The sequence below is a fragment of the Numenius arquata genome, chromosome 2 (assembly GCF_964106895.1).
Source record: "Numenius arquata chromosome 2, bNumArq3.hap1.1, whole genome shotgun sequence".
Classification (NCBI taxonomy): domain Eukaryota; kingdom Metazoa; phylum Chordata; class Aves; order Charadriiformes; family Scolopacidae; genus Numenius; species Numenius arquata.
The window spans coordinates 67063213-67089953 of NC_133577.1; the positions used below are offsets into that span (position 1 = coordinate 67063213).

Below are 26741 nucleotides of genomic sequence, written 5' to 3' on the forward strand. Positions count from 1 at the left end.
AAACCTGCAATAGCAGTGTATTGGACCTGCGAGTGAAGTTCAAATAAATTGTTAGTTTGAACCTTACAGTGAAGTCTCTCTCTTGCTGTCACAGTCCCAAATCAATTTACGAACTTCAGTGAGTTGGATTCCTCCTCCATCTCTAATAATGGCTACTGCTATAGACTGTATCCACGCTCGTGCTTGGATGCAACTCAAGGCAAGAGAGGTACTACCTTGGCTTGCTCCAAGGGCTCTTACAGTTAATTGATTATCATTTTCTTCAGTTTGTTCCCAATGAGGTAAAATGCCTGATAGGAGTCATTGACTTGCTCCCAATGTTGATAAAGTTGACCTTAGTGGGCATACCAGTTTGGTTGGGTCGTTGATAGTAGCAGTTAGTTTGTTCATTAGGACTTCAGCGTCTATGCTGTTTAGTACTCCTGATCCTGTTCCAAATAACACAGTGGGATCCCATCATATGCATCGGGCTTGTTTATTGTTAAAAGATTGTCTGTGTAGCCATGCTAGCCAGCCAGCGTCAGTGGCTCCCAGAAAGGTAAAACAGTCTGGTCTAATTGCTGACACGTTAATGTGCAGCGCTAGTTCTGTTCTTTTTAGGAACTAACTGGGGTTAAAGAGAACTCGCTGTTGCCCTTTATTTTTAATTATGTAAGGGCCTGTGTTATAAATGTGAGGAGACAGTTTAGTAGGAGGCCAAATTGGAAAAGATGATTGTTGAATTTCGATTTTGAATTGGAAAACCAAACTGGAATGGAATTTGAAGTCGGCCCAGAAGCACGTTATGAGTGCTGAGTGGCATATGGTAAAGGTATACCAACATTCACGTCCATAAAGACAAGCGTGTGCATGGTCAAAATCATGTTCAAATTTGTTTTCAGTATATCCTACAGTGATGTGTAAAGCTGTTGTACACTCAGTACTGTATTTCAACCTATTGAAAGGGTGTCTCCACTTGTTCCTTTTAGAGGTAGGATTTGCCGATCTTCATCTTTTATGATCCATTTTTGCTTATGGAAGACAAAATTATTGCATAACATTACTAGAGACAGATTTAGAGATTTGGTAGGGTAAGTGTTGGGCGTGTATCCATTATAGCCTTTGTGAGCATGGATCCATGGCTGTGCCATTGTGCACGAGTTCCATGTATTGCGTGTGCCAATTGTAAAATCAAGTCATAGATCTGGGTTTTTATGGCCCCAAACACAAAATGCAGTTATAGGTTTGGTAGATGTGAAATTATACTAGCAATCTAAATTTGGTTCTGTTATTTTGTAACAACTGTTCTTGTGATTTTCGAGCCTGGAAAAATCAGTATAAAGGAGGGGTTGCGCCACCACAGGTCTCCACAGAGCAGAAGAGAGATAAATGGAGAGACAGAGAGAAGGAGAAGAAAAGAGGGGTGGAAGCAGAGCAGGCATGTCCAAATCCCACACCAGGCACCTTGACTCCACTCATCACAAACTTAAGAACAGGTATAAATTCCCCTCTTTATTCATATGAGAAAGCGAAGCTGCCCCGCTCTCATTCTTTCTCTCTTCCTATCACTCAGAGACTTCTGTCTTTATTCACTTGTCCTTTGCTGTAAGTTTCTTTAGAATGGAACTGGATAACCTCCCAGGTTCTGGGGGTCCCTTTGCCAGAGGAATTCCTGGGGATATAGCCCCTGTTGGATGGAATTGAGAGCTGCCGAATTGACAAAGAACTGGCTAAAGATACGCTGCTTTGTTCCTGGTAGAAATCCTGTTTTACCAGCAATGATTTTTAAGGAGCCCTGTAGCAAACTGTGTATGCTTGTACAGTCGTGTTCCTGTATTTTATTTTCTGTCAAATAAAACTCTGAATTTAACTATCATGATTTGTGTGTCTCACTGGGAATTTGGACCTTAAGCCTGTGCACTTGCTACCCAGGACCCTGGAGATCCCAAATGTGTAGGCACCTGTGAGAAGATGATCCAGACTGAGTAGGGGCTCAGCCCTGGGCTTGCGCGGCAACAGCAAAATGATACTGTTAAGTGGTCACCACAGAAAGCACTGAGGAGAGGGGTGTATCAATTGCTCCCTGGAGCCTGATGGGGAGCACTCCTGAGGAGTGGCTGGTCCATGCTGTGGTGATCTCCCCTTACTTAGGATGCTGGGTGAGGATACTTTCCCGGGAAATGAGTGATACCTCTTAGGTGGATTATAAGGAATTTGGAATAGAAGCTGGATAGTCCTCAGTCGCAGGGTGACACTTAATTTAGTGTCCTATCCCAATAAATCTTGCTTTGTGCCTTGCAACCTTATTTCTTCAAGGGGTAGATAGCGGCAGAGGGTGTGACTGACAGCAGTATTTGAAATAATTTCCCCACACCAGTTTCATTTTTTCGCTCTCTGAATGTATGTGTGGCTCTTAGTCACACACTTGCCGTAATTTGTTATATACCTAACCAATTATTGTGGACCTAGATAAGACGTATGTTAATCACTGTGGGAATCTAATAAATGTATATGGACCTTGAGAGTTGTCTCACCTTTGTCCATGCTGCTGGGGATTTGCAAATCTGAGTCACCCCCCTCTTCTGAGTTGGTCGTGACAGTGAGCAGTGCTTGCACAGCCTCAAGGCCTCCTCTTTCCCACTCTGCACCATCAGTGAAGAATTGGCAGTTGCCTGTGTAATAGTTGCTGATAATATCTGAGTCTTGTGCTCAAGGTGAGAAACAAGCCGGTGAAGGAGTGAAGCAGGCGTATGTGAGCAATAGCCTACTCTTTCTCTTTCAGAGTCTTGTATTGATACTGATCTTCTCAAATGTTCTTCCCAAGACAAGCACTTTCTGCTAAATATCACTTCTTAAAGTAGCATATTTTGTTGTATAAAAGTAATAAGAAATTTTAAGGTTGTGATCACAGTTGCAAACTTAGTTTTCTTAATCCAGCTAATAATGGTGGTGAAGATGAACTAAGGTTGTATTCTTCACTTCTATGGTCTTGACAGTGGTAAGAATTGGATTTTACTCCTGGTTGTGTGTTACATGTAGTCAAAGGTTCTCTGTTTAGCAAGGATTTTACAATGACTGCTAGTTGACATCTTAGTCTTGTTTTCGTATCTCAGTCATGTTTCTGGAACATATAAATGTCTTAAATTTTTTCAGCAATTATCTAATTCAAGGGCATGATTGTTTTATCCCCTGATTATTTTTCAGGAAATACCCAGTATAACATTAGCAGTCTGAAATCTTTAGCTTGGATGCAAAAGCCTGTTTTCTCATTTAAGATTCCTGCATCATTATAAGTATTGCCTTAATACTGTTGTTGATGGGTTTTTTTATGCATTTCATATGCGACTTTGTTTCCTGTTTTCTTTTGTTATTGGTGCCCTTTGAGAGCAGAGAAAGTACAAGAGAGAGTGAAGGAAGATAGAGCTATCTTCCAAAGTGAGGTGTTTGTTCTGCCCTAGGTGAGTTTGACCCTACTGAAAGGAACTTACAGAGATGCAAACAGCATTCATGCTTGTAGGTTGTCCTGGGTTTCTTGCACTTTTCTATTTTTGAGGATTGAAATAGTGTTTGACTCTGAAGCTGTTGTCTCTAACAACTTTGAGGAGGTTATTCAGAAGTAACACGCTCACCCATTTGGGCTTGTTCGTAATCAATGTGAATTCTGGAATATAAAACATGAAGAGTTAGAGGTGTGTGACTTTGCTGTTGCAATTAAAAGCACACCTCCAGGAGGTACAGAGGCAATGATGTCATCTCCATGCTGAGTAAGTTAATGCTACCAAAGAGAGTTAGGGGTGGTTTGGTTGTAGCTACATGCGCTGTTAACTAGAGTCACAGACTTGTGTTTCTCAAAAAATTAGTAACTGCCCACGGTGTCAGAGAAGAGCAAATGAGATGTAAAATAAAAACAAGTGGGCCACATTATTATGAGAGATCTTTACTGAACCCGAATTTATTTTCTCCTTCCTTTTGTTGTATTTGAATGTATAACTGAAATCCAGTTGTCTTATGTGAAGACTCTGACATTTATTATGTTCTGTAGTTGCTTCTTATCCTCAGCTCTTAAGCATTGCTTATTGTATCATGTTGCACAAATACACTGGTTTTTCCTATTGTTTTTTGGATAAGGTATTTATAGCAATCTATCATTAAAAAGTAAGATGACAATAGAATTAGCAGAAAAATGTGAGGATTTTGTTATTCATTAGACAGTCAATAGAATTGTTAGTTGCTGCTCTGTCTTCTTGTACCTTAACTGTGTTCTGGGAAGTAATTTATGCAACTTGACATTGACAACACTGATGTCTGTGGGAAGTGCCAATGGGGTTGATTTTCTTCCTAGCAATTTAAGTTCAACTGTTCTGTTCATAATGCATTTTAAATCACTTTGTGGTAAGTGAAGTTAGTTTTGATCAAAAGATTAAAATTTGTTTTTATTATTTATTTTTTTTTTTTTTTAGCACTTTGGTTTTTGGCTGAAGAAAAAGAAATCAAGAGAAGATGGACTGGAATGTAAAACCGCCTCAGAACGCTGATGCGAAAAACAACCTGCAAAGTGAAGAAGCACGTTACAGTCAGTTGTTCTCTAACGGACATACTTTTCCTCAGACAAATGCGTATTCCTCTAAAAACACATGCACTTATGCTGGAAATAACCAAATGGTGTATCTGCCAGCTAGCACTGTTGCCTTCCCTCTTGTAAATGCTGAAGGATTCAAAACTTCAGATCAAGCCTTACCAGGGGTATCTGTAGCTGGTAATGATTTTTTTGTCTCAAAATACTCAGTTGGTAGACGTCCGCCGTCTTATGTACCAATAGCTTCAAAACCTCCCAATCAGACATCGCGTTTGCAGGCAGAGATCACTCAGACTTCTTGGCCAATCTCTAATGCCTGCACTTATTCCCGTAGAAAGTTACCTCCCCCATCTTCTCAAATGAACGCTGGCAATAATGTGAGGAATGCACTTCGGGAACCTCAGTATGTCACCACAAACAGTTACACTGTGCAGCCACAAATACTGCAGCATAATTCTACGAGAACTATGGTATTATATCAAAGTAACATTAATTCCCAGAATAATTCTGTGCTGCTTGGTACATCTGGGCAACATGTCCAAACCCAAATATATCATCCCAACCCTCAGTTTAAAATTTCACACTCACTGGATCACAATACTGCAGCAAATCTACAGCTGCTACAGTATCGACCAGGTCAGGTGGGATCAGAAGCTCCTAGCGAATATTCTGCACCGTCTTTGTTGCCTGCCAACAGTGATTCAAGACCTGCAGCACAATCTTCAATAGGGGTACAACAGGCAGTTCAAAATGTGCCTAATGGATACACCCTTGGGCAACAGAGGCACCCATCAGATCCAAAAAATGCTTCTGGTTCTAACAGTGTTCAGCAACACTGTCAGAAACAGCAATCTGGAGAAGTCAGTCAATCAGTTAGGGGTGCCTGTAGTTCGAGTGGCAATGTGATAGCAAATCAGCCTTTTAATGAAACGTCTGTGCCATCCTCTGGTATTTGCAAAGAACTGTATGATATTGTGCAAGAAATGGAAGCTCTTTCTTCAATGGCTGCTTCAAAGCCACTGAGTGATCCTGCTTCAGTTCAAGAAAGGCAGACTAGTAGTTTAGTGAGTGGACCTGGTAATGCTCAAATTTCTTCAGCAGCAGCAGATAGAAGAACAATTACAAAGGACTCGCTAGCTTGGGAAGCTCAAAGGCTGCACGCTATTAAAAGAAAATGTGTCCTGCTCGAAAGGATGCATCGTTATAAAAGAAAACTCTTTGCAGCTTCAGGAGTTGACAAAAGTACTCCCATGCTTCCTCCAAGTTATCAAAGTACTATCGCTAATTGTATTCCATGGGTGCCCAACCAAAATGTACCATCTTCGCCATCTGAAACAACGAGGAGAGAGAGTCAACTACTTAGCTCTTCACCTGAAGAAAGAAATGACAAAAGCATAACCACTGCTGATAACGGAGGATTAGAGGTCACTCAAAGTAACCCTCAGGTGGAGCAGGGAAGCCTTTCATCAAGCTCTGCACCTGTTCCCTCTCAGAGCAAACTCCCAGCTCAACTAAATAATCCTGTGAGTGCTCCCATCTCAGAACAAAGCAATGCAGATGCCTTGGCCTCTTCTCAAAAAACTGTGACATCCTTGAACAATGCTTCGTGTTTTAATCAAGCGGGTAACTCTATTAAAACTGCATCAAAGAATGTGCCAGCCAACCCCAAGGCCTCATCATTTCTTCAGTTTGTCTTGAGCAGCACAAATGTATTGAAAGAGAAGACAGCTGGTGCTACTGCTGATAAAATACTAACTAGTCTCCTGTGTAGCGATAAACCGCTGGTAGATATATCTGTCTTGGATGGAAGCTTGCTAAAAGACACTAGTAAGAAGGAGCTAGAAAGTTTGAAAGGTGAGCAGGCATTTACGGTTCACACAAACTCTCATGTATCAGAAACAACCAAATCTGCTGAAGCTAAATTTCAGAGTGATGTAGCTCAGAAAAAAGCACCATTTGCTGAAAATACATCTCTTAAACAGAGCAATTGTAATTACTCTGTGGAAGAGCTAACTGCATGCCTGGACTTGTGGAGAAAGCATCCGTCAGAATCTGTAAGTGTGCAAAGTAGCCAGTCAAATGAAAGCTCCACAGCAAATCAGATTTCATCTTACAGCCAAACCACAAAAAATAGAGAACAAAATAATGTTCAGGTTAGTACAGACGAAGCAATTTTGCCTGTAACAACTACTTCTGTAGGACAAAAACTCGATACATTGAATTGTAATTCGATAAAAAGTTTTGAACTCCAAGTTGCAGTTGTCTCTCCTTTAGTACTTTCTGAACAGAGAACACAGAGCGAGCAGGTAGACAAATGTCCAACATCTGCAGATAAAACCTACCCAGTGGTTGACTCGGGAAGCACATGTAGCTTGCAAGAAGAGGGAAAAAATAGTTTAATTATGATAAATACCAATAAAGGAACAATAGAAACTGTTCAGTTGTCACCCAGTGATTGTGTTCTGGTACAGAAAGTGGACTCACAATTGCAACAGACCAAAGTAGCTGATGGAAATGTAAAAAACAGCGTGACTGCAAATGGTTCGTATGATGAAAACCAAAGGAAAGTTAGTCAATCAGCACAAGATGCCAGAGAAAATCTGCAGCTTGGATTACAAAACAAGCCTTGTCTTCCTGAATCGGACATAAAATTTTCTAGTCAAATCTTTCAAGAAGGTGTAAGAGACCATAATGACAAGCAAGGTGTGTTAGAGACAGGAGGTACATCCACAGCTGTGTTGGAAGAACAGATGTTTTGCATATCTAGTGTGTGTTCTCTTGTTGAAGGTGATACATCTTATAATCCACAAATAGCAAGTATCTTCAGGTCAGTCCCTGAGGCACAGGTATTAAATGGTACCTTATCAGAAGGAAATGCATCTGACTCAAGGCAAAAGGAGCAATGGCTGGACTTGGATAAAAATGAGCTGAGCAATAACACTCCCCAAAGAGACAGCTTGCTGCAAAATATGTTGGAAGAATCTTCAAGCTGCATAAGTAAAGCAGGAAAGATCTTGGATGGTATCACAACTAGTAATTTGGAGAAAGAAAGCAGTGGCAATCCTCTTAAAACAATTTCTACCTCAGAACAAAAGATGTCATTCAATGCATCTTTCAAGCATCCTGAAAGTGACTTGGAAATTCTTGCTAGTATAAACCAGGAGTTAGCTCAAAATTCGCTAGATCTCTCGATCAGTGTAACTCCTGAAAAAAATGCTTTAGCTATTCCAAGAGACAACAGTATAGAAAAATGCACGTCCAGTAAAAACAGTACAGAAAAAGAGATGAACCTTTTTGGAGCAGAACCTATTAAATGTCTAAACAACCAGCTGTCTGAACTAATGAAAGAGTTTCCATATGGCATTGAAGGAGCTGATATGCTAACAAAAGAACCAGTACAAAATGATTCTGTGGCTGAGCGGATGGAGAATCAACCTCCAAAAGAAACTCAAATTTGTGATAAGAATTCTCATTTGAAGGACCCAGTAGATCAGATTAAAATTGAAGTGTTAAGCTGTGATCGGATGCAAGAACTGTTGCCTGAACACAACCGGTGTTCCTCTGGTGACAGCAAGACAGCAGTGAGTCAACAGTCAGAAAAGGCTTCAGCTGAGAAGGAGAACCTTGAAGGCAATATTCAGCCTAGCCAGAGTCTATGCGAGAAAAAAAAACCACCACAAAATGCCTCCAACCCTGGAAAAAAAATAAATAACCAACTCATTAAAGAACAATCTTTATCTGGAGCATGCATAATACCACACTACCCCTGTAAAATTGAAACGTCTGGTTCAGAGAAAAATGATGCTCAACTTTCTAAAGCTGAAAATACTAATGCTGCAGAAATACAGGAAAACAACAGTAAATCTGATGCTGTAATGAAGAACTGCGCAATGGAAAACCTGCCAATTTCTGAAAAAATCCCAAACAGTGTTAGCAAAAATAAAAGAGATAGTTGCAAATACACTTCTGTAATGAACAAAGACGCTAGACTAAAGGTGAATAATGAGTACAAACCACTTACAACACAACAGGAAAAAAATGGACCACTTAATTCCTCTGAAAAACAGGATGTTGATAAATCTAAAAGGAGCAGCTGGAAGGAAGAAGTGCAAGTTGACAGAGAAACCCCATTGTTAGGCAAAGATTTTCATTCTGAGAAAAAAGAACATCAGACAGTCTCAGAGTTGTCAGAGAAAGCTGGTGATACAGATGCAGACAACGTGACAATGTTATCCAAAAAGAAAGAGAGAGTTTTCAAAATGGAGTCCTGTTCAAAAGATAAAACCAAAACAGGTTTGGCCATCTTGAAATCCAAAACGGATGTTCACAAATTTACAAAGTCAGAAACTGTTGAAATTAAGCATGCTAAAGTTAATCAAGGACAAAAAATTAAAACCTGTGAAGAGAACTCAGCTGAAGAACAGAACTGTAGGAAACAAAAGGAGATACTTGGGCAAGATGTAGGAATTAACATCAAAGAGAGAGCCAAATTATCAGCAGAAGTAGAACATAAAAGGCTGAATAATTATTGTGCTGACACTATAAAGTTCCCAAATTCGGGCACTGTAGACTTAAAGTCAAGAAACCAGAAATACTCTCAGCATAAATCTATGAAAGTTCATTCTTCACAGGACCAGTTGTACAAACGGAAGAGGAAGGAAAATATTATTGGGAAGAGAGACTCTAAGAGAACAAAGGTGGAAGAGGAAAAACTGAAACAATCTGAAGCAAAGAATTCCAAGCAGCTTTCACATAATTGCATGATAAATATTGATAAAGCTAAAAAATTGAATGGAGAAAATGGCTGGAAATCAAAGAGTTCATTAGCAGATCGCTCTGTGCTTAAACTACAGAGAAAAAGAGCTCAACCTTCTACCATCTCTAAAAACTACTTTTCTAACAAAGAGAGACGTCTTGATGGTCAAAACAAAGACAAGTGCTCTGAGAAAATGTTTCCTGATAAAAACCTGCTATACTTAAATAGAAGAAATAACAGATTAAAATTACATCTTCAAAAGGAACCGAAAAAACACTACCTGAACAGAGTTGCATTTAAACGTACGGCACAGGAACGCATATATCTGACAAAATTGGAGACATCACCTGTCAGACCCGTCTGGCATCTAAAGGCCAAAGTGTCACAGAACAGCCCAGATGTGAAAAGAGATGCTTCTGTCTTAGAAGCTGAGAAATCATGCAAACAGGAAGTACTTGAATTTAAGCTGTGTCCAGAGATACTGTTCAGAAATCCAACCACTGATGAAGAAAGCTCAGCTGCAAAGAATTCCCCGGAGAGAGAGAAAGCCATTGTGGCAGGTATGATGCTATCTTGATTACTAATTTGTAAGTAAATTAACATGCAAGTAAAAAGTATATACTCCTTTTTAAATTCATGTTACACGAAACTACAGATAGTGAGAATGTGGGACTCTAAAGGCTGAAATAACTTGGCTAGCTTTTTGACAGGCTGTAGCTGTATGTTGACCTGGAAAGAACATGAGACTGACTTTTCCTTCAATTTAATGTTTTATTCCTTTTCCTTAAATTTTACAGAATAAAGTTAGTTTAGAGCATGGCCATTTCAAGTAACTTCAAGTAGCTTTCTAGTCTACCTGTAGAAGACAGCTTGGCTTGTTTGTAGAAAGCAGATGGTTACCAAAGGTGATCTGATTTGTATTCAGTGTTCACCTGGTTGTGTATAAATCTGGCTAGGTAGATAGTGGAGGGAGAGATCTTTTCCAACATTGAGGGAAGAGAGGGGTCTTGGGCCAGGCATATCGTGCACACAGTCTCTGTAATCTTTGCCATTGTTGCTTTAAGCTGCCTTTTTTCCTCCTCTTCTTCCCTGTCTCCAATCTTTTGACATTTTAGGTGGTGTGTTTTGAAGCGTATTTGTGTCAAATGCCGTATTTGATTTTAAATAAAATCCATACTTGTACATACTGGTCCTTGCGGTGGTTTTCACACCTAAAGGGAATTTCCTTTTGCATGTTCTAGTATACGTTAAAACTTGATGCTGAATAGTGATGAAAACTTGTGATATAAGAACCTCAAAAACATTTTTAAAGTTTTCTCTTTAGGTGTCAAGAGTAAAAAAGAAGATTGGCTAAAATGTGATCCAGTGAAGCAAAAAAAGCTGGAAGAGATCTCTGCAGGTGAAATGACTTCTAATTATCTGTTTTGAAATATAAGTTAAATACTCTTTGCTTGGATTTAAGTGTTCTTTTACACTAGCAAATCTTAATAAGGTATTTTAACTTATTCTTTACTAATGGATGCTGTAGAGTAGACATATGAGTTTCAAAGATTTGTGGAGATTTTTATTGTCATAAGAATATGTTGTTGGAGATTGCAGGAAAATTCCATATGTATGTGCAGTTGAATTGAATCGGAGCTAGCACTGGTGACAAGATTCAAGTACAGTTTTGAACTGTAGGTAAAGACCAAGTTTGCTCTTTGCAACTTTAAAATGGAGGAAGTGGTGTAACAAAATTTAGTGTGAGACTATAAAAACAGAAAGTGGGGTTTTTTTTAATTTCGTTTTCACAGTAAGCTGATGCTGTCTGCACATACATCTGTGCTCACAAGTACCGGTTATATCTATCATCGAATTTAAAGTTAAACCATGGCTCTGTAGTTAACTATGGAGCCAGTGCGTAAAGCTTGATTAAGGATGATTGTAGATAGTTGCTAAGGAGTGGATCAAAGGGAATTGTTTGAAGGAACATCTGTAGCATAATTATTTGGTCTACCTGGTACACGAAGACCTTAAATTAACATCTAATCAAGATGTTTCTACAAACAATGCCAATTTGGCAGTGAAAACTGAAGTCCAGGCGTCCTTAACTGAACTGTCTTCATTATAATACTAAAACATACACCCACAGGTCAAGAAGACCCTTGCCCAGGTGAAGACCCTTGCTCTATGGAGGCCTAGTGATTGAAGAGAATGACACAGCAGATGTTATATTTAAATTACTAACCAGTCATTGTAACTGGGAGTGTACTACCTTGTAACATTTGTGTATAAATATAAGGAGGAAACCGACATGGGGTGTATGTGATTTGTGGAAATCCACCAAGCACCTAGGCCTGAATAAAAAGCAGTATCTCTCCTGTGTGTGAGAATTGGTTTATTGCACACCGGGCAACAAATCCACTTCTTGGACAGCACTAGGTCCTGTGTGTCCCAGTAGTCTGGACAGGATTACTTGTATGATGCACAGAGGAAAAGTGGTGCCACAACTACATCTTCCTTGTGTCTCTTGATTTTTCAAATTTTTTTTTTGGATGGTCTTTTGTACCGCTTAGGAGTCAACAGTTACAACAGCAGCATCTTTCATCTCAGGATCTTGTTTGTTTCATCCTTTGTAAATCTTGGGCAAGGTTGCTCCGTGCTGTCTTTGTTTCTTTGCTTTTAGTGTCTTTCTAGCTATAGTCTTGTTTTCCTACTGGTCTAACAGGAAGCAAAACGGTGCATTCAGCATGCTATAACCTTGTTGCCATCCTCCTCTTATCAGAGTGCAAGTTCTCTTCCGGCAAGTTATGTGTTGTGGTCTTTATGCAAGCAACGCATTTTGTAATGTTTACATCCTTTATTGCTGTTGAATGTGTCCTTGGCTATTGGTGTCTTGCCATTCTTTTAGCCCGCTTGTTTCTTCTCTTACTGTCACAAATGTACATTTACATTCACACCTTTCTTAATATTCTTTAGAAAACTCTTCTACGAAGACAGCCAAATGACCATTTGGTGCTTAAAGGTGCATTGGAGATTGATTTAAATCTGAAGTGTTCGGTGCTTTAGGAAGGAAGTTTGTGGCATCCTTTTTGAAAGTGGGTGGCCTTATGTACCACATGCATAAGGAGTAAAATCATTTGAGACTCTTGGACTTTTGCTTTAACCTGCTTCTCTGTCTTTCAGCTGAGGACAGTATTCCACTTGATACAGCTATACAGATCCTGGATGGAGATGGTGAGGCTCTTCACATTCCAATCAAAGACTCAAAAGAGATGTTTCGGACCTACAGGAAAATGTATCTGGAAAAAAAGACGCAAAAGCCTTGATAGCACTCCTGTATCATAGGTCTTATTCAGTATCACTGGGAAAAAAATGCCAACACTAAAATACTTTTTTCTGTTTACTTTATATTTCTGGATAATTGAAAAAAAAAAAAATTTTTTTTTTGGGTGTTGGCAATTTCCCCCCATTTGCCTCATTTGTGAATGATAGATCTTATTCTGTATTTATTGCACAGATCACAAATACGCTTTGGTGCTGAAAATGCCATTGTATTGGTTTTTTAGGCGTATTTGAATCTTTTTTTTTTTTTTTTTTTTTTTAAAGATAGTTGAATCCTGACCAAAAAAACCTCAAGCTCACTTAAATTGTCATAGTCTGTTTTCTTTTCTCATTCTGGAAAACTTCTACTTGTGGTATTTTCCATTGCTGGCAGTAGAAAAATACTCCTACTGGAAGGGAATTGCAGTGGATTTCCAAGCATTACACCTTTATTTTCTACTAATGCTAGTCTAATTGATGTACTTCTGACAAGGGTTTCTATTTTTGTAGACTTTCTTTTTTATTTTTTCTTTTTTTTTTTTTTTTAAACTGGAATACAAATACAAAATCCTCAAACATACTGATCAGGGGATACTGTGAAGTATTTATGCTGCTACCCAGTTTTCTTACATTTCTTTTTGTGGAACTTTGTACAAATTGAACTCTCAAGTTCTTCATCTGAACGCAATGCTGTAAACTGATAGTTGACTGAAGACTTCTCTCTGCTTTCTTTACACTTGAAAGAGAAGTGTGATTGTTGAAGTGCAGGGAGTTTGAATTCACTCTTGTCTGGACTATGTTGCTCACATTAACCAGACTAAGTTCTTTGTAAAGTGTTAGATAATGTTTGACTACACATTCACTGTGACATAAGAGTTATATTTCTTGCTGGATATCTTTTGTTTAAGTGCCTTTTCATTGTTTAGAATTTTGAATTGAATCATATTTTTTTCAGAAATTTGGGACTTTATTCTTGCTATCTGTTTAAACCTTTATACTGAAAGTAAAAACTATGTAGATATTTCATTGAACGATTTTTGTACTTGGGAATAAACTTTTGAAGGCTTTGCCTTGTCTTCTTTTGGTTTAAAAGTTATAAGTTGTCTTTATTGCAGTTAGTTAAATCGGCATTGAAGATATTCCTGTAGATGAGAAGCAGCTATAAAATAAGTGCCAGGTCATCCTTCTTAAAAGGTTTCATAGTTGCAACTGAGAACTGGACTCGAGTTCAAGCTTTTTTTACGGAATCACAGAATTCTCAGAGTTGGAAGGGACCTCTGGAGATCATCTAGTCCAACTCCCCTGCTAAAGGAGGATTGCCTAGAGCACATTGCTCAGGACTGCATCAAGGCGGGTCTTGAAAATCTCCAGAGAAGGGGACTCCGTGACCTACCTGGGCAGCCTGTTCCAGTGCCCTGTCGCCCTCACAGTAAAGAAGTTTCTCCTATTTAAATGGAACTTCCTATGTTCCAGCTTGTGCCCGTTGCCCCTCGTCCTATCACTGGAAACCACTGAAATGAGTCCAGCTCAATCATCCTTCAACCCACCCTTTAGGTACTTGTTTTAAAGAACTCTTAACAGCATGTACTTATACTTCAGAAAATGCCTCAGGAATGTTTTTGTCTTCAGCATCTCTTTTTTTGTTGTTGTTTTTTTTTTTTTTCTTTTTTCCCTGCTCTGACTTAGAGTTGGGAATTGGTTGGCATGAGTGCTTAAAAAGCCTTCAGTACTACGCCATTCCTGAAGAGATACGCTTGTAGGCATCTTGGATATAATTACCCAGTGGAGCATAACATTATAATTTCCTAGCTCTATCTGCATGCTGAATTAAAAATTGGCTTTTTGGGGAGAAATAAGTCATCCACATCCATCATATGTACATTTCTTCTCTCAAACCAGAGGACTATTTGGGAGGTTTTTAACTCCCTTCCTGTCTGGCACAGCTGTCTTACGCATCCAGCCAGAAAAAAAAATAAATAATTGAACTAGTAGTTTGTGGGGAATGTTGCCATTGGAGAATTTTGTAATAATGTTGGCAACCTGAGAAGATTTTATTTTGCATTTTCTTGGGAGTTTAGCACCTTTATTATACTGCCTGTGTTCAGGAAGATTCATTGTAGCCTTAAGTGTACCCAGTACAAACAACACATGGTTCCTGTCAAGAATTTATTTTGGGTTTTGTTCTGTGTAATGATACACGAAGCTGACTTCAATGCTTAGGTGAATTCTTTTCAATAGGAAATTATTCAATCCATTGACCCACGACAATTATATTCTAAATATTTGGAGGTTTGCTCACTGACCCTGGCACCCGATAAACGAGAGTGCCAATTTTGAGTCCCAGTGGATACAGTGGCATCTTCTTCCTCTCTTATACCAAGGAGCGGGTCTTGGTTCTGTGACCACGTTTACATGGTGACATGTGCCTACACTGCTTTGGTATGGCTAGGATCTTTGGACAGACTGGCCACATCCTTTCTGCTTGGTTCATGTATCGGCTCAGCAGCTATCTTAAAGCACTTAAAGTGCTTTGTACTTAGGGCTGGCCTCTAGCCTGTGCTATACTTACTGTGTGATTGCTGCATGCACCTGCATACTAGGAGGACTGTGCCAGGTGCTCTTATTTGGTCGCCTTTTCTCCCGCTCCTTATGGTGCTGGCTGAAGCCATGACGCTGCAGCAAACCTTTGACCTTGGACAGGCAAGATGCTGACATCCATCTCAGTGTGGCTACTATGAAAAAATGAGTGCTATGTTGCTTAAAGCAAATGTGAGCATGAGGGCACTTGCTAGCACTGAAGGTACCAATCGTGGATGTGATGTGTGCCTGTTTTCTTGCGTGTTGCCTGTACTTGAAAGGACTTGTAATATGAATGTCACCAGTGGGGTTACTTTGTACAAACCTGTCATGGCCCTAAGAGCACTAATAGGCCTTAATGGTCCTGATCACCCATATCTGGGACCTCTACTCCCACTCCCCTGCTCATGGGCCCAGGAACTCCATTTAAGTTCAAGCTAGGGCTTTAGTCCCCGCCTGAGTTATGTTCAAGGTCTACCTGTTACAGTCATGCCTGTGTGTGGGCATGGAAATTGCCCATGGATCCAGACCCTGACCCATGGATGCTCCTCCTGCCTGGACTCAGATTATATTACTACTATGAAACTCCTTGTCAATCATGACTATGTCTGAGCCTGGTGACCATCACTGCATCTGATCCTGGCCTGCAGATTGACTTCCCAGCTTTGCATTGGCCCTCCTTCATCGCTGCAAGCTTGTCTGGTGATCTGGACTCTGGCTTGACCCTGGTTACCATTCCTGTCTTTCTTGCCTTGCTTGGGTGCTGTGGGGATGGGGCCTTGGCTGGTGAGGCCCCTGCCTTTGCAATTGTGATATCTCCCTCAGCTTCTGGCCCCTGGCCCTTAGGGGTCTTCGCTGAGCCCTGACAGATACAAACTGTAGGATGTGGGTGTGCAACATGCTATCCTCTTGGTGTCCATCTTCTCTCTTCCCATTCCTTTCTAGAAAACTTTCTGTGTCAGTAGAAGGAGCTACCACTTCTGTCATTCTTGCCTTTGTCCACTGAGTCAGTCATGGATGAGGTTCCTGATAAATGTAAAAAGCTAAATGTCATTTGCCACCCACTTTCAAAGACAAGAAGATGACCCACAGAGCTACAGGAGACTGGTCAGCCAGCCTGATCTCTTTCTTCAGGTAGATTATAGAACAATCCTTGGAGTCATGACTACCCAAGTACAGCAAAGATAAGGTGAATTGGAGCAGTGAGGATTTACAAAGGGTAAATCACACCTGACCAACCTGATGACCTTTTATGATGAGATGTCACAGATTCTGTAGACAAGGGGAATGTAGAAAATGTTGTTTACTTTTAACAAGGCTCTTGGCATGGTTTCTCACAGTATTCTGGTATCCAAATTGGAGAGAGATGGTTTGGATAAGTGACCTACACAGTGGGTGGAAAATCAGCTGACTAGCTGGGTTTGGAGGGATACCGTCTGTGACCGGTGATACAAAGTCCAGCTGGTGTCTGATTATTACTGCATTCTTCAGCAATTGATACTGAGGCTGTCATTGTTCACTGTCTTCATTAATGAATTGGAGAATGGGATGTAGAGAAGCTTTACAGGTGTGCACGGAGAAATGGGGTCCTCGGGAAACTCAGGAGTAACTTTTTGTAGAAGTTCAGGAAAGGTACACAGATTGTCTCCTGAAAACACTTGCTTCCTCTTGCTCACTTTTAACAGGTGAAACTAGAGATACTCAGAAGAGCTGGTTTCTAATGGTGTGATGAGGCCATGGCCCCAAAGGATGGCCTGTCCAGCAGATGATGCCTATCTTTGGCTCCAGGTGGCAACGCTTGTGTAGGAACTGGGCTCACATCCGCTCTAGGACCTGATAAGGAGCCCCTGCTCTAACCATCTAGTGAAGTGACGTTGAGAAGGTCGGTAGGGTGGAAGTCTGTGTAACAGCAAGATGACAAATTTAATATGGTTAGCTGCAACGCTGTTATTTTCTTTGACCATATACGAATGCAGATGCCATAAATTCAGCAGCCATTTACTTCACTTAATTGTCATGACATGTTGTAAATCACACCCACTGTCTTGCCATGTGTCCAGTCATACATACCTGGACCTTTTAAACTGAGAATAGAGCCAGTCATCAAGGAAAAAATAAAATAAAATAATGCCGGAAAACTTGCATTAGAAAGTGCTGTGCTTGGGAACTTGGAAAAATGTTATCGCCACATTTGGTGTTGTTAGTAGATTCCTTCCCAGGTGTTGTATGTAATCTTCTTTCCTACTGATGCCTCGTTAGCTGAGTGTTAGACAGGTGTGTGCTCTTTCCAATGAAGAGTGATTTTCTTGGTGGCAGACAGGTGGGTTGCAAGCTAGAATACAGCCTTTGTTCTAGAAACCTTTAAACTAAGTCTTCCTTGAAACTTGGCTCTAGTGGCTACACATGTTACCTTCCTGTCTCAGTCCTTGTCTCTCTGCCTTCCTAGGCCTAAATATTTGGCCTTTATTTTTGGAAACCTTGCCTTCATCCTCACTTTATTTCCTTCCTGGGACTTCTTGTTGAATGTGCAAGATTGCCATTGCAACCTTGTTTTTAAAACAAAAAAACTTTTTCTCTTGTTTTGCTGGCCTCCAACTTGTCTTCCTCTGTCTGCAGGCCTCCATCCTGTTTTCATCCCAGTAAAGCTCCCAGTCTTGAAACTTTTCCTGGGCTCTCACTCCAGTACTACGATATGAACCATGCAAAGCCTACCTCATGTTTACACTTCTGTGTTTAAGCCAGGGAGCTTTTTATTTTTATTTTGTTTGCTGTCTGTTTATTAGTATTAAGACTACAAGAGGAACATGGTTCCCTGCTTCCAGCTCTTGTGCTCATTAATATGACATCTTCTAGCTGACAAGAAAAGCAACTGGGATTGTTTGCTTCCTCCTTACAGGCTTATATGGAGCATGTCCATGGCAGTGGGAGCTTTGGAGCACTTAGCCTTGATGTTCAGCAAGTCCCCTTGGGCACATACAAACAGATTAGGATGCTCTGATTTTGTCTGCTTGCCCCTTTTTTTTTAGGGGGTTAGTGAGTCTGGGGGAGATCAAAAGGTACACATCCACACCAGCAAACCATGGTCCTGGTTTCCAGCCCTTCATCATCACTAAAAAGATGCTGAAATTTCCTAGTGAATGCAGCACAATTTTTTCTAGCATTTTCTTTGAAATGACTGAGCTATTTCTGAGTAAACTTTAAAAATAACGTGAAGCCAAGTTCCCGTCATATGGCATTTCAGATAAGGCAGTTAAAAGTTTGGTACTCTGTGTTGGGTTGACCCAGCCAGCAACTAAGTACCCACCAGCCACTCATTGACTCCTCACCCCCAGCAGGATAAGGGGGAGAACAGGAGGAACAAAGGCAAGAAAAGTCATGGGTTGAGATAAAGACAGTTTAGTAAGTGAAGAAAAAGGAAAAAAAAAAACAACCCTGACAAGTGATGCAAAGACAATCACCACATCCCACCAGCAGACCAATGACCAGCCAGTCTCCAAGCAACAGTTACAGAAAGACTATCCTCAGTTTTATTGCTGAGCATGACATTGTATGCTGTGGAATACCCCTTTTGGTCAGTTTGGGTCACCTGTGCTGGCTGAGGCCCCTCCCAGCCTCTTGCCGACCCCTAGCCCACTTGCTCTGGGGGTGGAGTGGGAAACAGGTCCTTGAGGCTGTGCAAGCACCGCTCAGCAATTGCCAAAACGCTGGTGTGTTAGCAGTGCTGTTTTAGTCACAAATCTGAACACTGGCACCGTATGAAGAAAAGTAACTCCATCCCAACCAGACACAGTATGTAGTTGAAGAGGGACTGAAGTTTTCAGTCCAAAGCTATGACACTTGTCATGGGAAAACGAGGATCCATGTGGCTCTCTGCAAGCAGCTCAGTCCCAGTGCTGAGAGGACACCTTGTGAGGAGGACACCTTCTTATCCTTAAGGCTGTGATGACGGAAAGCTGTGTCTGTTAAAGTTCGAATGAACACAGGCCTTGCAGTCTTCATTGTTAAAGGTAAAATTTACCTCAGTGTTTTCATTTCATGAAAAGTAGGAAGAGAAAGTTTTCTACCTTTATGGTTATAACATGGCATAAAGTGAAAGACGTTCATACAGTGTAATTGTGGACTTTGCCAGGGTATCTGTTTTCTGTAATGTTGCTTCCTATGGCTACATGCATATACGTTTTGCAGTACTGATTAGTTCATATCACTCCTTGTGTTTTTCCAGGCAGTGCTAACTGATGAGCATGGCTTGTTTGATCTTATAAAGCTGGCTTAGATTATTCATAAAATTATTTCAGTCTTAAAATGGAAAATTTTACATCTCAGTGTAAAATGACAGAGGTTTCCTGCTTCTGTTTCAAGTTTTATGTTGTTATGACACTAATAATTCAAGTGCATGGGAAACAAACCCGTGTCTGAAAGGATGTTAGGTCTGTAAAACGGAGCCTGCACCATTGTGCAGCCTTGCCATGTTCCCTGGGGGACTATCCTGTTTCCTCCAATCATCAGTGCTATTAAAAAAGTCACAAATAGCATTCTCCTTAAAAATAAAATTAAAAAATAAAGTCTCTGACATAGCAACACTTGTCCAATAGACTACAAGCTAAAAGCCAGAAACTATAACCTTTGCAACAAAATAATTCCGCAATAAATCACCACAGAAGATGGTCTTCAGACCAAAATGTGGAGATACATCTAATAAGTAGTAAAAAAATACTAAAAAAATGTTAATTGGCCTGTAGTAAAAAAAGTAAAAAAATGTTAATTGGCCTGTAGTGCCTTTCCCTTACATCCCATTAGATATTTTTCAGAAAGAAATTAGCCTGCCACTGCGCTCTCACCCAGTGACTTTTAACTCTGTTGGCCAATATCAAGCAAAAACTGTAGAAGATAACATTGATGTCTGGTTTGAGATGAGAAAAAATTTGAGTTCCTCCTTCCCTCAACACTTCTGTAAAGGCAAAGAGAACTTAGCCCACAGATTAGCCCACAAATCAGCATATGTGTGTTCCCAGCTAGCCACAGGAGATGCTGACTTGTACCCTACCAGGAAATGATGCGAGATGAAGTTAGGGTGCTGTATTTGGGTGAGGGAAAATATGGGTCTGAACAGGGAATATGGTAGAGAGGTGGCTGATGGCAGTGGTGGGGGAACATTTCTTTGGACACGGACTTTGTTAATCTCACTGCTTACAGTACTTCTCTACCTGTCTGGTTCTTTATTGATTTAACTACTATGGGAATGTAATGGAAGATCATCAACGAGGATTGTAAATACACCCAAATGACTTCCACCTGGGGTGGCAGAAAACACATATATCACACTAATTTTGTTTAGTCTTATGTGCTTGACAAGTAGAACATCTGCGCTTAGATTATATAGGCCTGTGATGGACTCAGAGGCACCTTATCAAACATGCCTGAGATTCCTGCCCTGCTGTCGGAGAAGATCAAAGCACAGTGGAAAACTATGCCTGCTTGAATCCCTGATATACAGGCAAGAAGAGCAGGTTTGAAGTCTCTGTCTCCTTAGCAAGGACTCTCTCTAGCAAGGACTGAGCTCCATGGTGCCTGAATTCCCGATTGCGTGCCTCTGCCTGGGTACTGCTTCGGAATTCCCCCGGTTCGCGAGGTATCGAGATTAAATTTACACTTTGCATTTCATCCGTGGCTTTGTGGTAGTTCCTGCGTCCTGCCTGTGTCAGCTCAGACAACTACATTGATTAAAAAAATATGTCTCTTGTGCTTTAGAAGTCCAGAGACTGTCCTGAATCTCAGGCACTGCAGAAACAAGATGCGGTGTTGCCAGAAGCACTAGAAGCCTAGGCAAGGAGAACTTATTGCAGGATTCACCTTTATACTGAGGCAAAATTAAGTTTGGTGTAGAGAGGTGCTTGCTTATGCTCGAAGACATAAGGAACTAGAAATAGCAGTACCAATACAAACATGAAAGATGTTGTTTAGTCCATAGTGTTGTCACAGGAGGACTTCGAGGAACAGACAAACCAATATCGATTGGAAATAACAGACTATAAATACAATGGATATGAATGAAGGCTAAAATAAATACCCTACCTGTGCATGCAATCATTCTGCAAGTAACAAGAAAAAAGACTACTCTTCTTAGACCCCAGCAGGAGAAAGATTGTGGCCTGCCACACAAATTCATCTTCTAGGACATTTAATTAGAACCAAAAAAAAGTAAAAAATATTTGATAGGCATAATAGACGTATTCTGTAGGTGGATGGAAGTTTTCCTAATACAAATCAGCAGGACCATGACAACAGCTTGTCAGCTGGTGGAACAGACATTTTCCTTTAAAGAGTTACCTGCAGAATCCTAACTGGATCTGGCATCACGCTTTACAGAAAAATTCTGCAAAACTGTCCATAAATTTAATGTGTGAGAGATCCATATTCCTTGCTGTACCCAGTTCCTAGTGCAGGAGGAAAAGACAAATGGAATCTTCATACAAATATTAAGAATCCCTGTGTCAGTCAAACAGCAGAGATCATATATTTCCAAATATGAACAAATATCAACACACTATAAAAAAGCGACAACAAGCAAAAACCATATAGGTAAAAAAAAAAAAGCAAGCGGTTTTTTTCTTTTCATTATCACAACTGGCTTGCCAAGGCATACAGACAAATGGAAAATTGTCTGATCTTATCAACAAGGAATAATTAGTTCAGTGGCCTCAGGATATGTCAGGGACTATTATACATTTGTAATTTGCCAAGCTCTGTAAGCAAATGTCCTTTAATGTACTTTGCAGTTTGGGTTCAATGATGCCATATTCAGCGGATTGCTATTATTTTAAACCACTCTATGCAGTTCCGGTCTCCACTGTAGTAACTTCATAGTGATTTTTCCAATATTGGAATCTCTTTGGTAAATTGCTGTGACTGATAAATTGGCCTCTGTCCATCCAGGCAGCTGCTCCAAGGAAAATACCTGCAAGGAGCAGCATTATGGCTACAAGGAGTACCTACAGGGAGCGGCATAAAAAGCCTGAAGACCATCTGCTCCATAGAAGAAGCAGTCTGGATATATGCATAAATGTCGCATGTTAACATCAACCTCTTATTGTGGTCATGCTGGCTTGCCACAGAGCTGCAGAGCAGAGGACCAGACACGACTGTCTCTGGTACCGTCTGCTTCACCTGTGGGCATCTCCGGCAACTACAATATAAATGGGCAGCTTGGCAGAAGAGCCAAGAAAAGCTTTCCGTAGGGAAACCTGATGTTGCTCCTCAGCATTTCTGCTCTGCATCTCATGCAGCTAACTGTGGTTGAACCTGTTCTGGTGTACAAGTACATCCAAAGCAAATGTCTTCTCTGATAAGACCTGAAACAGCTACAGACAAGACTTAAACATGCATGGGTTTAAAATCTTTGAATTTTAAAACTCTGTTATGACAAAAAGATACTCTTTATAGAAAGACTATGAGAAAGAGAGCTCAAATAAAGCACAAAATTACAACATGCTTTAATATTTGGAGGCGACTATATATATATATAAAAATGAGGTTAGTTTTAAGGGTTTAATGGCTCTGTAAACTTTGTTGATTTTGTGGTACTAATGTTGAAAGACTTCTTTATATTCTGCTATAACAATATATATTCTAGGTAAGTCACTGCTGTCTCTCACACAGACATATCTTGAAAAAGCTCACCCTGATATAATGAGCAATATGAAAGAGATGTTCAGTAATGACTGTATCCTGAGGATACTCGTACTGGATTTATTTGTGAACACTACTCCCAGAATGCTGTTGTATTGTATTAATTTGGCACTGAGATGATAAGTTTCCATGCCCAGTGTAAAAAAAGGCTCCCAGGGAAAAAAAACGGAGTAAGATGAGAAGTCCCACTGCTGTCTGGTGGGGATGCACTCTCTGCTGGGTTAGTCCAAGTAGCTTTCAGCTTTTCTGTACTCTTGGGATGTTTTGTTGCAAAGGAGATAAGAGACTGCAGAGAGTTGTTCTGCAATGTTTTGATGAGAACTTGGCTTACTCCATTGGTCTGTGTGTTGGGAACAGGAGAAGGGTCAAGTGCATAGTCAATGATGACTAGATGTATGGATGCTATAGCTGCAAGTGTTGTTTCCTATATGGACGTGATCAGAGGTCTTTCTGGGATTTTAGCAGAAGAAATCCCTGCTGTCTTTCTGTAGTCTTGTCTGCTTTGTAACTCTTTCTTAGCTGTTATACACATTCATGATTAATTCTGGTGTGGATACAATTTGCACAAAGCTCAAAGTGAGGCGAAAATGAGCTGGTTTACTTCTTGAAGCTTCTCTTTTGAAAGGTCAGCGGTGACTGAGAGGTCAACTGCTTGATGAATAAACTTGAAATTAGCAAATAAGTATGTTTTTGGAGGACTCCTTGGTTTAGTCAGGCTGAAATGTCCCATTGGTTCTGACTCTATGCAATGTCTAAATGAGAGAGAGTCTGGGAAGAAATCCGGAGGGTAAAACATCATACTAGCATGCCAGTGGTTTCTTATGTGATTAATAAGATGCACATGTGACTTTTTTTCCAATAGTAGGTATATAATTTTGTATTGAGTGTCAGTATGTCACACCCCACTCAGAAAAGAGCAGAGGTAAGTGACTCAGATTCGCAAATCCCCACCAGCGCAGACTAAGGTGAGACAACTCTCAAAGTCCGTATACAAACATTTATTAAATTCCAACAGTGATTAATATATGTATTAAGTAGGTCCACAGTAATTGGTTAGGTATGTAACAAATTATGGCAAGCAGTACTTAACAACAGATATACAACAAATTATAGCAAGTGGCAAGGTATGCCTTGCATTACTTACTTAACAGCTTTAAAAGAAAAGAAAAAAGAAAGAGAAACAGACGGATAGAGAGAGAGAGAGAGAGATCACTGGTCTTGGTTCCAGTGTTGATCCTGCCAATGAGGGGATAAAGGCACTCTTCTGTGTATCCACCCCAGTGGCACTTATTTTCCCCTTCTATGTTCGCTGTATCAGTATGACCCACCCCACTGCCATGGGGCAGTTTTGTCTCAGGTTTCTCCCCATCCCCAGGTGACATGTAGCATGATTTGGGTGGAGAGATGAGTGCTGTAGTCATACATGTTTAGCATGATCTCGATAATCTTCATTAACATATACAGATGTTTCAACTTTAATATGCATTTCACAGATAATGAGGCAAAGATCATTCATCAGGCATAGTAGCCTTTTGAAGAAACAAAGTTCTACACAGATTCCAGTTATCTTGTCCTTGCCAAGGAAAAGCAGGGCTGTCCTGTCTCTGTAGGACTTCCCCCTCCAGACACCCCTGAGCGTATCCTGTGCTTTTCAGTCCTCCTACATGAGTTACACAAGAGATAAGCAGATGTTAGCCTTATCAGTTCTTTGAGCAAAAGGCCTGCATTATCCAGACTCCACATCATCCATCCCAACTTTCTGCTTTCAAGTGTTTGAGACATTCCTCGGGAAGGCTTGGTGGGCCGCCTCCCTCTCCCCTTCATCCCTCACTATTTGTTTCATCCTTCCATCAGGCTGCTTCTCTCAGTCTTTGCTTAGGGGAAATTACAAGTCATTTCTTACACAGTGGCAAGGTTTTGGGAGTGGGGAAGCTGCAGGGGGTGCCTCTGTGGGAGGAGGCTAGGAGATGCCCTGGCTCCAGCTGGGTCCAGAATGCCCCCACTGCAGCACCCAGCTGACTCCACCACCCAAAATGGTGGTGCTGCTGGGAAAACATATTTAAGAAAGGGTAGAAAACACCAAAGAGAGAGAAGAGGATGAAACAAAAGAGTGGGAAGCAGCAGAGGGAACGCCAAATTTGGAGGAGGAGGTGCTCCATATTGGAGCAGGTATTCGCAAAGCAACTGCTCCCCATGGAGGACCCAGACTGGAACAGATACTTCCTCAGAGGGACTGCAGCCCATGGATGAGCCCGTGCTGAAGCAGGTGCACCCCCAAAGAGACTGCAGCTCATGGAAGACCTTTCCTGGGGCACAGGAAAGAGCAGCAGAGAACATCTGCTATGTCCTGCACTGCCTGTTGCCTCAGTGAAGGTTAGAGTGTACCCTGGAGTGGTAACAAGGGGGGAGGAGAGGTGCCTGGAGTGATGGATTGAAACTGGGCCAGGGAATGGGGTGGAAAAGTGTTTTCCCTGTGTATAAATGTTTGTTTCTTTTTTTTTTTTAAAAAAAAGAAAAATCCTAATCACTACTCAAAACTCCTAATCACTACATTAATTGACAATGAATTAAGTTAAATTCCCTGAGGTAAGTCTGTTTTGCCCACAACAGTAATTGGTAAGCGATCTCACTGTCTTTGCCTTTCTTTTTTGCTATTTCCTCCCCTATCCCACTGAGACATGAATGAGCAGATGGTGGTCCACCACAAATTTAAAAGGGAAAATCACTATGCCTTGAGGGAGCACTAAACTTCTTTGTGAGAGTAGTGCGCAAGGAAGTGAAGAACATAAAATCTACCCCTTGGCCATGGCCAGGATGTTACATTACCAGCTAGTCCATGTCCTCCCATCCTAGGCAGGCGTTAGCTTCCGGGATGCCCAGAAGATGTCACACCAGTGCTCAGTGTGTAACATTATCTATAACCATAACAAAAGGGCTGTTTATTCCCCAAAAGGGAATGATAGCAGAAGCACGGCATAAAAAAACATCATGTGATTGTATGTGTTCAGGGGTTGTTGAACTCTTTCCACAAGCAAAGCTCAGAAAGCCCCCACTGACACTGAGGGTAGTTGCCACACTGTGAGCTCATGTTTTAACACCCTTGAAGGTTTCTTTGGCATGTAGAAGTAGAGAAACCTCTAGCAGGGGAGGGGGTGGCAGCTTCCATTCCCACAGTTGACTGTCCATTTTTTCAGCAAGGAAAGACATACACACACCCCCAAAAAACAGGGTTTGGTTTCTTCTCAAGGCTACGTTCATCACTTCTCATCTTTCTTGGTGATTACATTCTCCTATTCCTGTGTGAAAAGCATTTAGGTTTCTTCTGTTAGCGTGCCTGAAATAGAAAGGTTTCCTTTTTCTTTTGTATAAGCAACACCTGTGAATCTTAATGCTTTACAGTAGAGTGAATTGGACACTTAGAACCATAGTATTATGTTTTTAACTGATGATAATTTATAGAGGCAACACTTTTACTAAATTTAACCAAGTCATACCAGTTGGAAATAACACATCAGGACAGAGCTCAGAAATGAGACGCATCAGAATTGAGAAACAGACCAAGACTTCCCACAAAAAATGAGCTTAAACACAAGTAACAAAGTACGTATATCCACTTGCCTTGCTTGGGAGACTTGGTCTATGTAGTCATGATAAGATTATGGAAGGTGAATTCTGCTCTGAAATATTTTTTCTCCTGGCCTGAATTCTGTTACTCCAGTGGTTCTTTCAACAGGGACAGGTTTCTAGTAGGAGCTCAGTGGTGGGCAGGTTGGCCATCATCTCCAAGAGACCTGCCACCTGCTAGCAAGCTCTAACACAGACTTAATTTCCAGCTTATTTTGTACCTAGTACATACACCAATTT

The 26741-nt window shown here is 40.7% G+C and overlaps 1 protein-coding gene across 1 annotated transcript in view; it reads left to right on the plus strand.

Moving 5' to 3' along the window:
- The window catches only part of RESF1 (retroelement silencing factor 1), a 28566-nt gene extending 14857 nt beyond the window's left edge, over positions 1 to 13709 (plus strand). The window contains exons 2-4 of the mRNA XM_074162303.1: positions 4440 to 9871; positions 10636 to 10710; positions 12477 to 13709. Coding sequence (XP_074018404.1) covers positions 4480 to 9871; positions 10636 to 10710; positions 12477 to 12619 — 5610 coding nt within the window. The 5' untranslated portion in view covers positions 4440 to 4479 and the 3' untranslated portion in view covers positions 12620 to 13709. The remainder of the gene's footprint in view (positions 1 to 4439; positions 9872 to 10635; positions 10711 to 12476) is intronic.
- The last annotated feature ends 13032 nt before the right edge of the window (positions 13710 to 26741 follow it).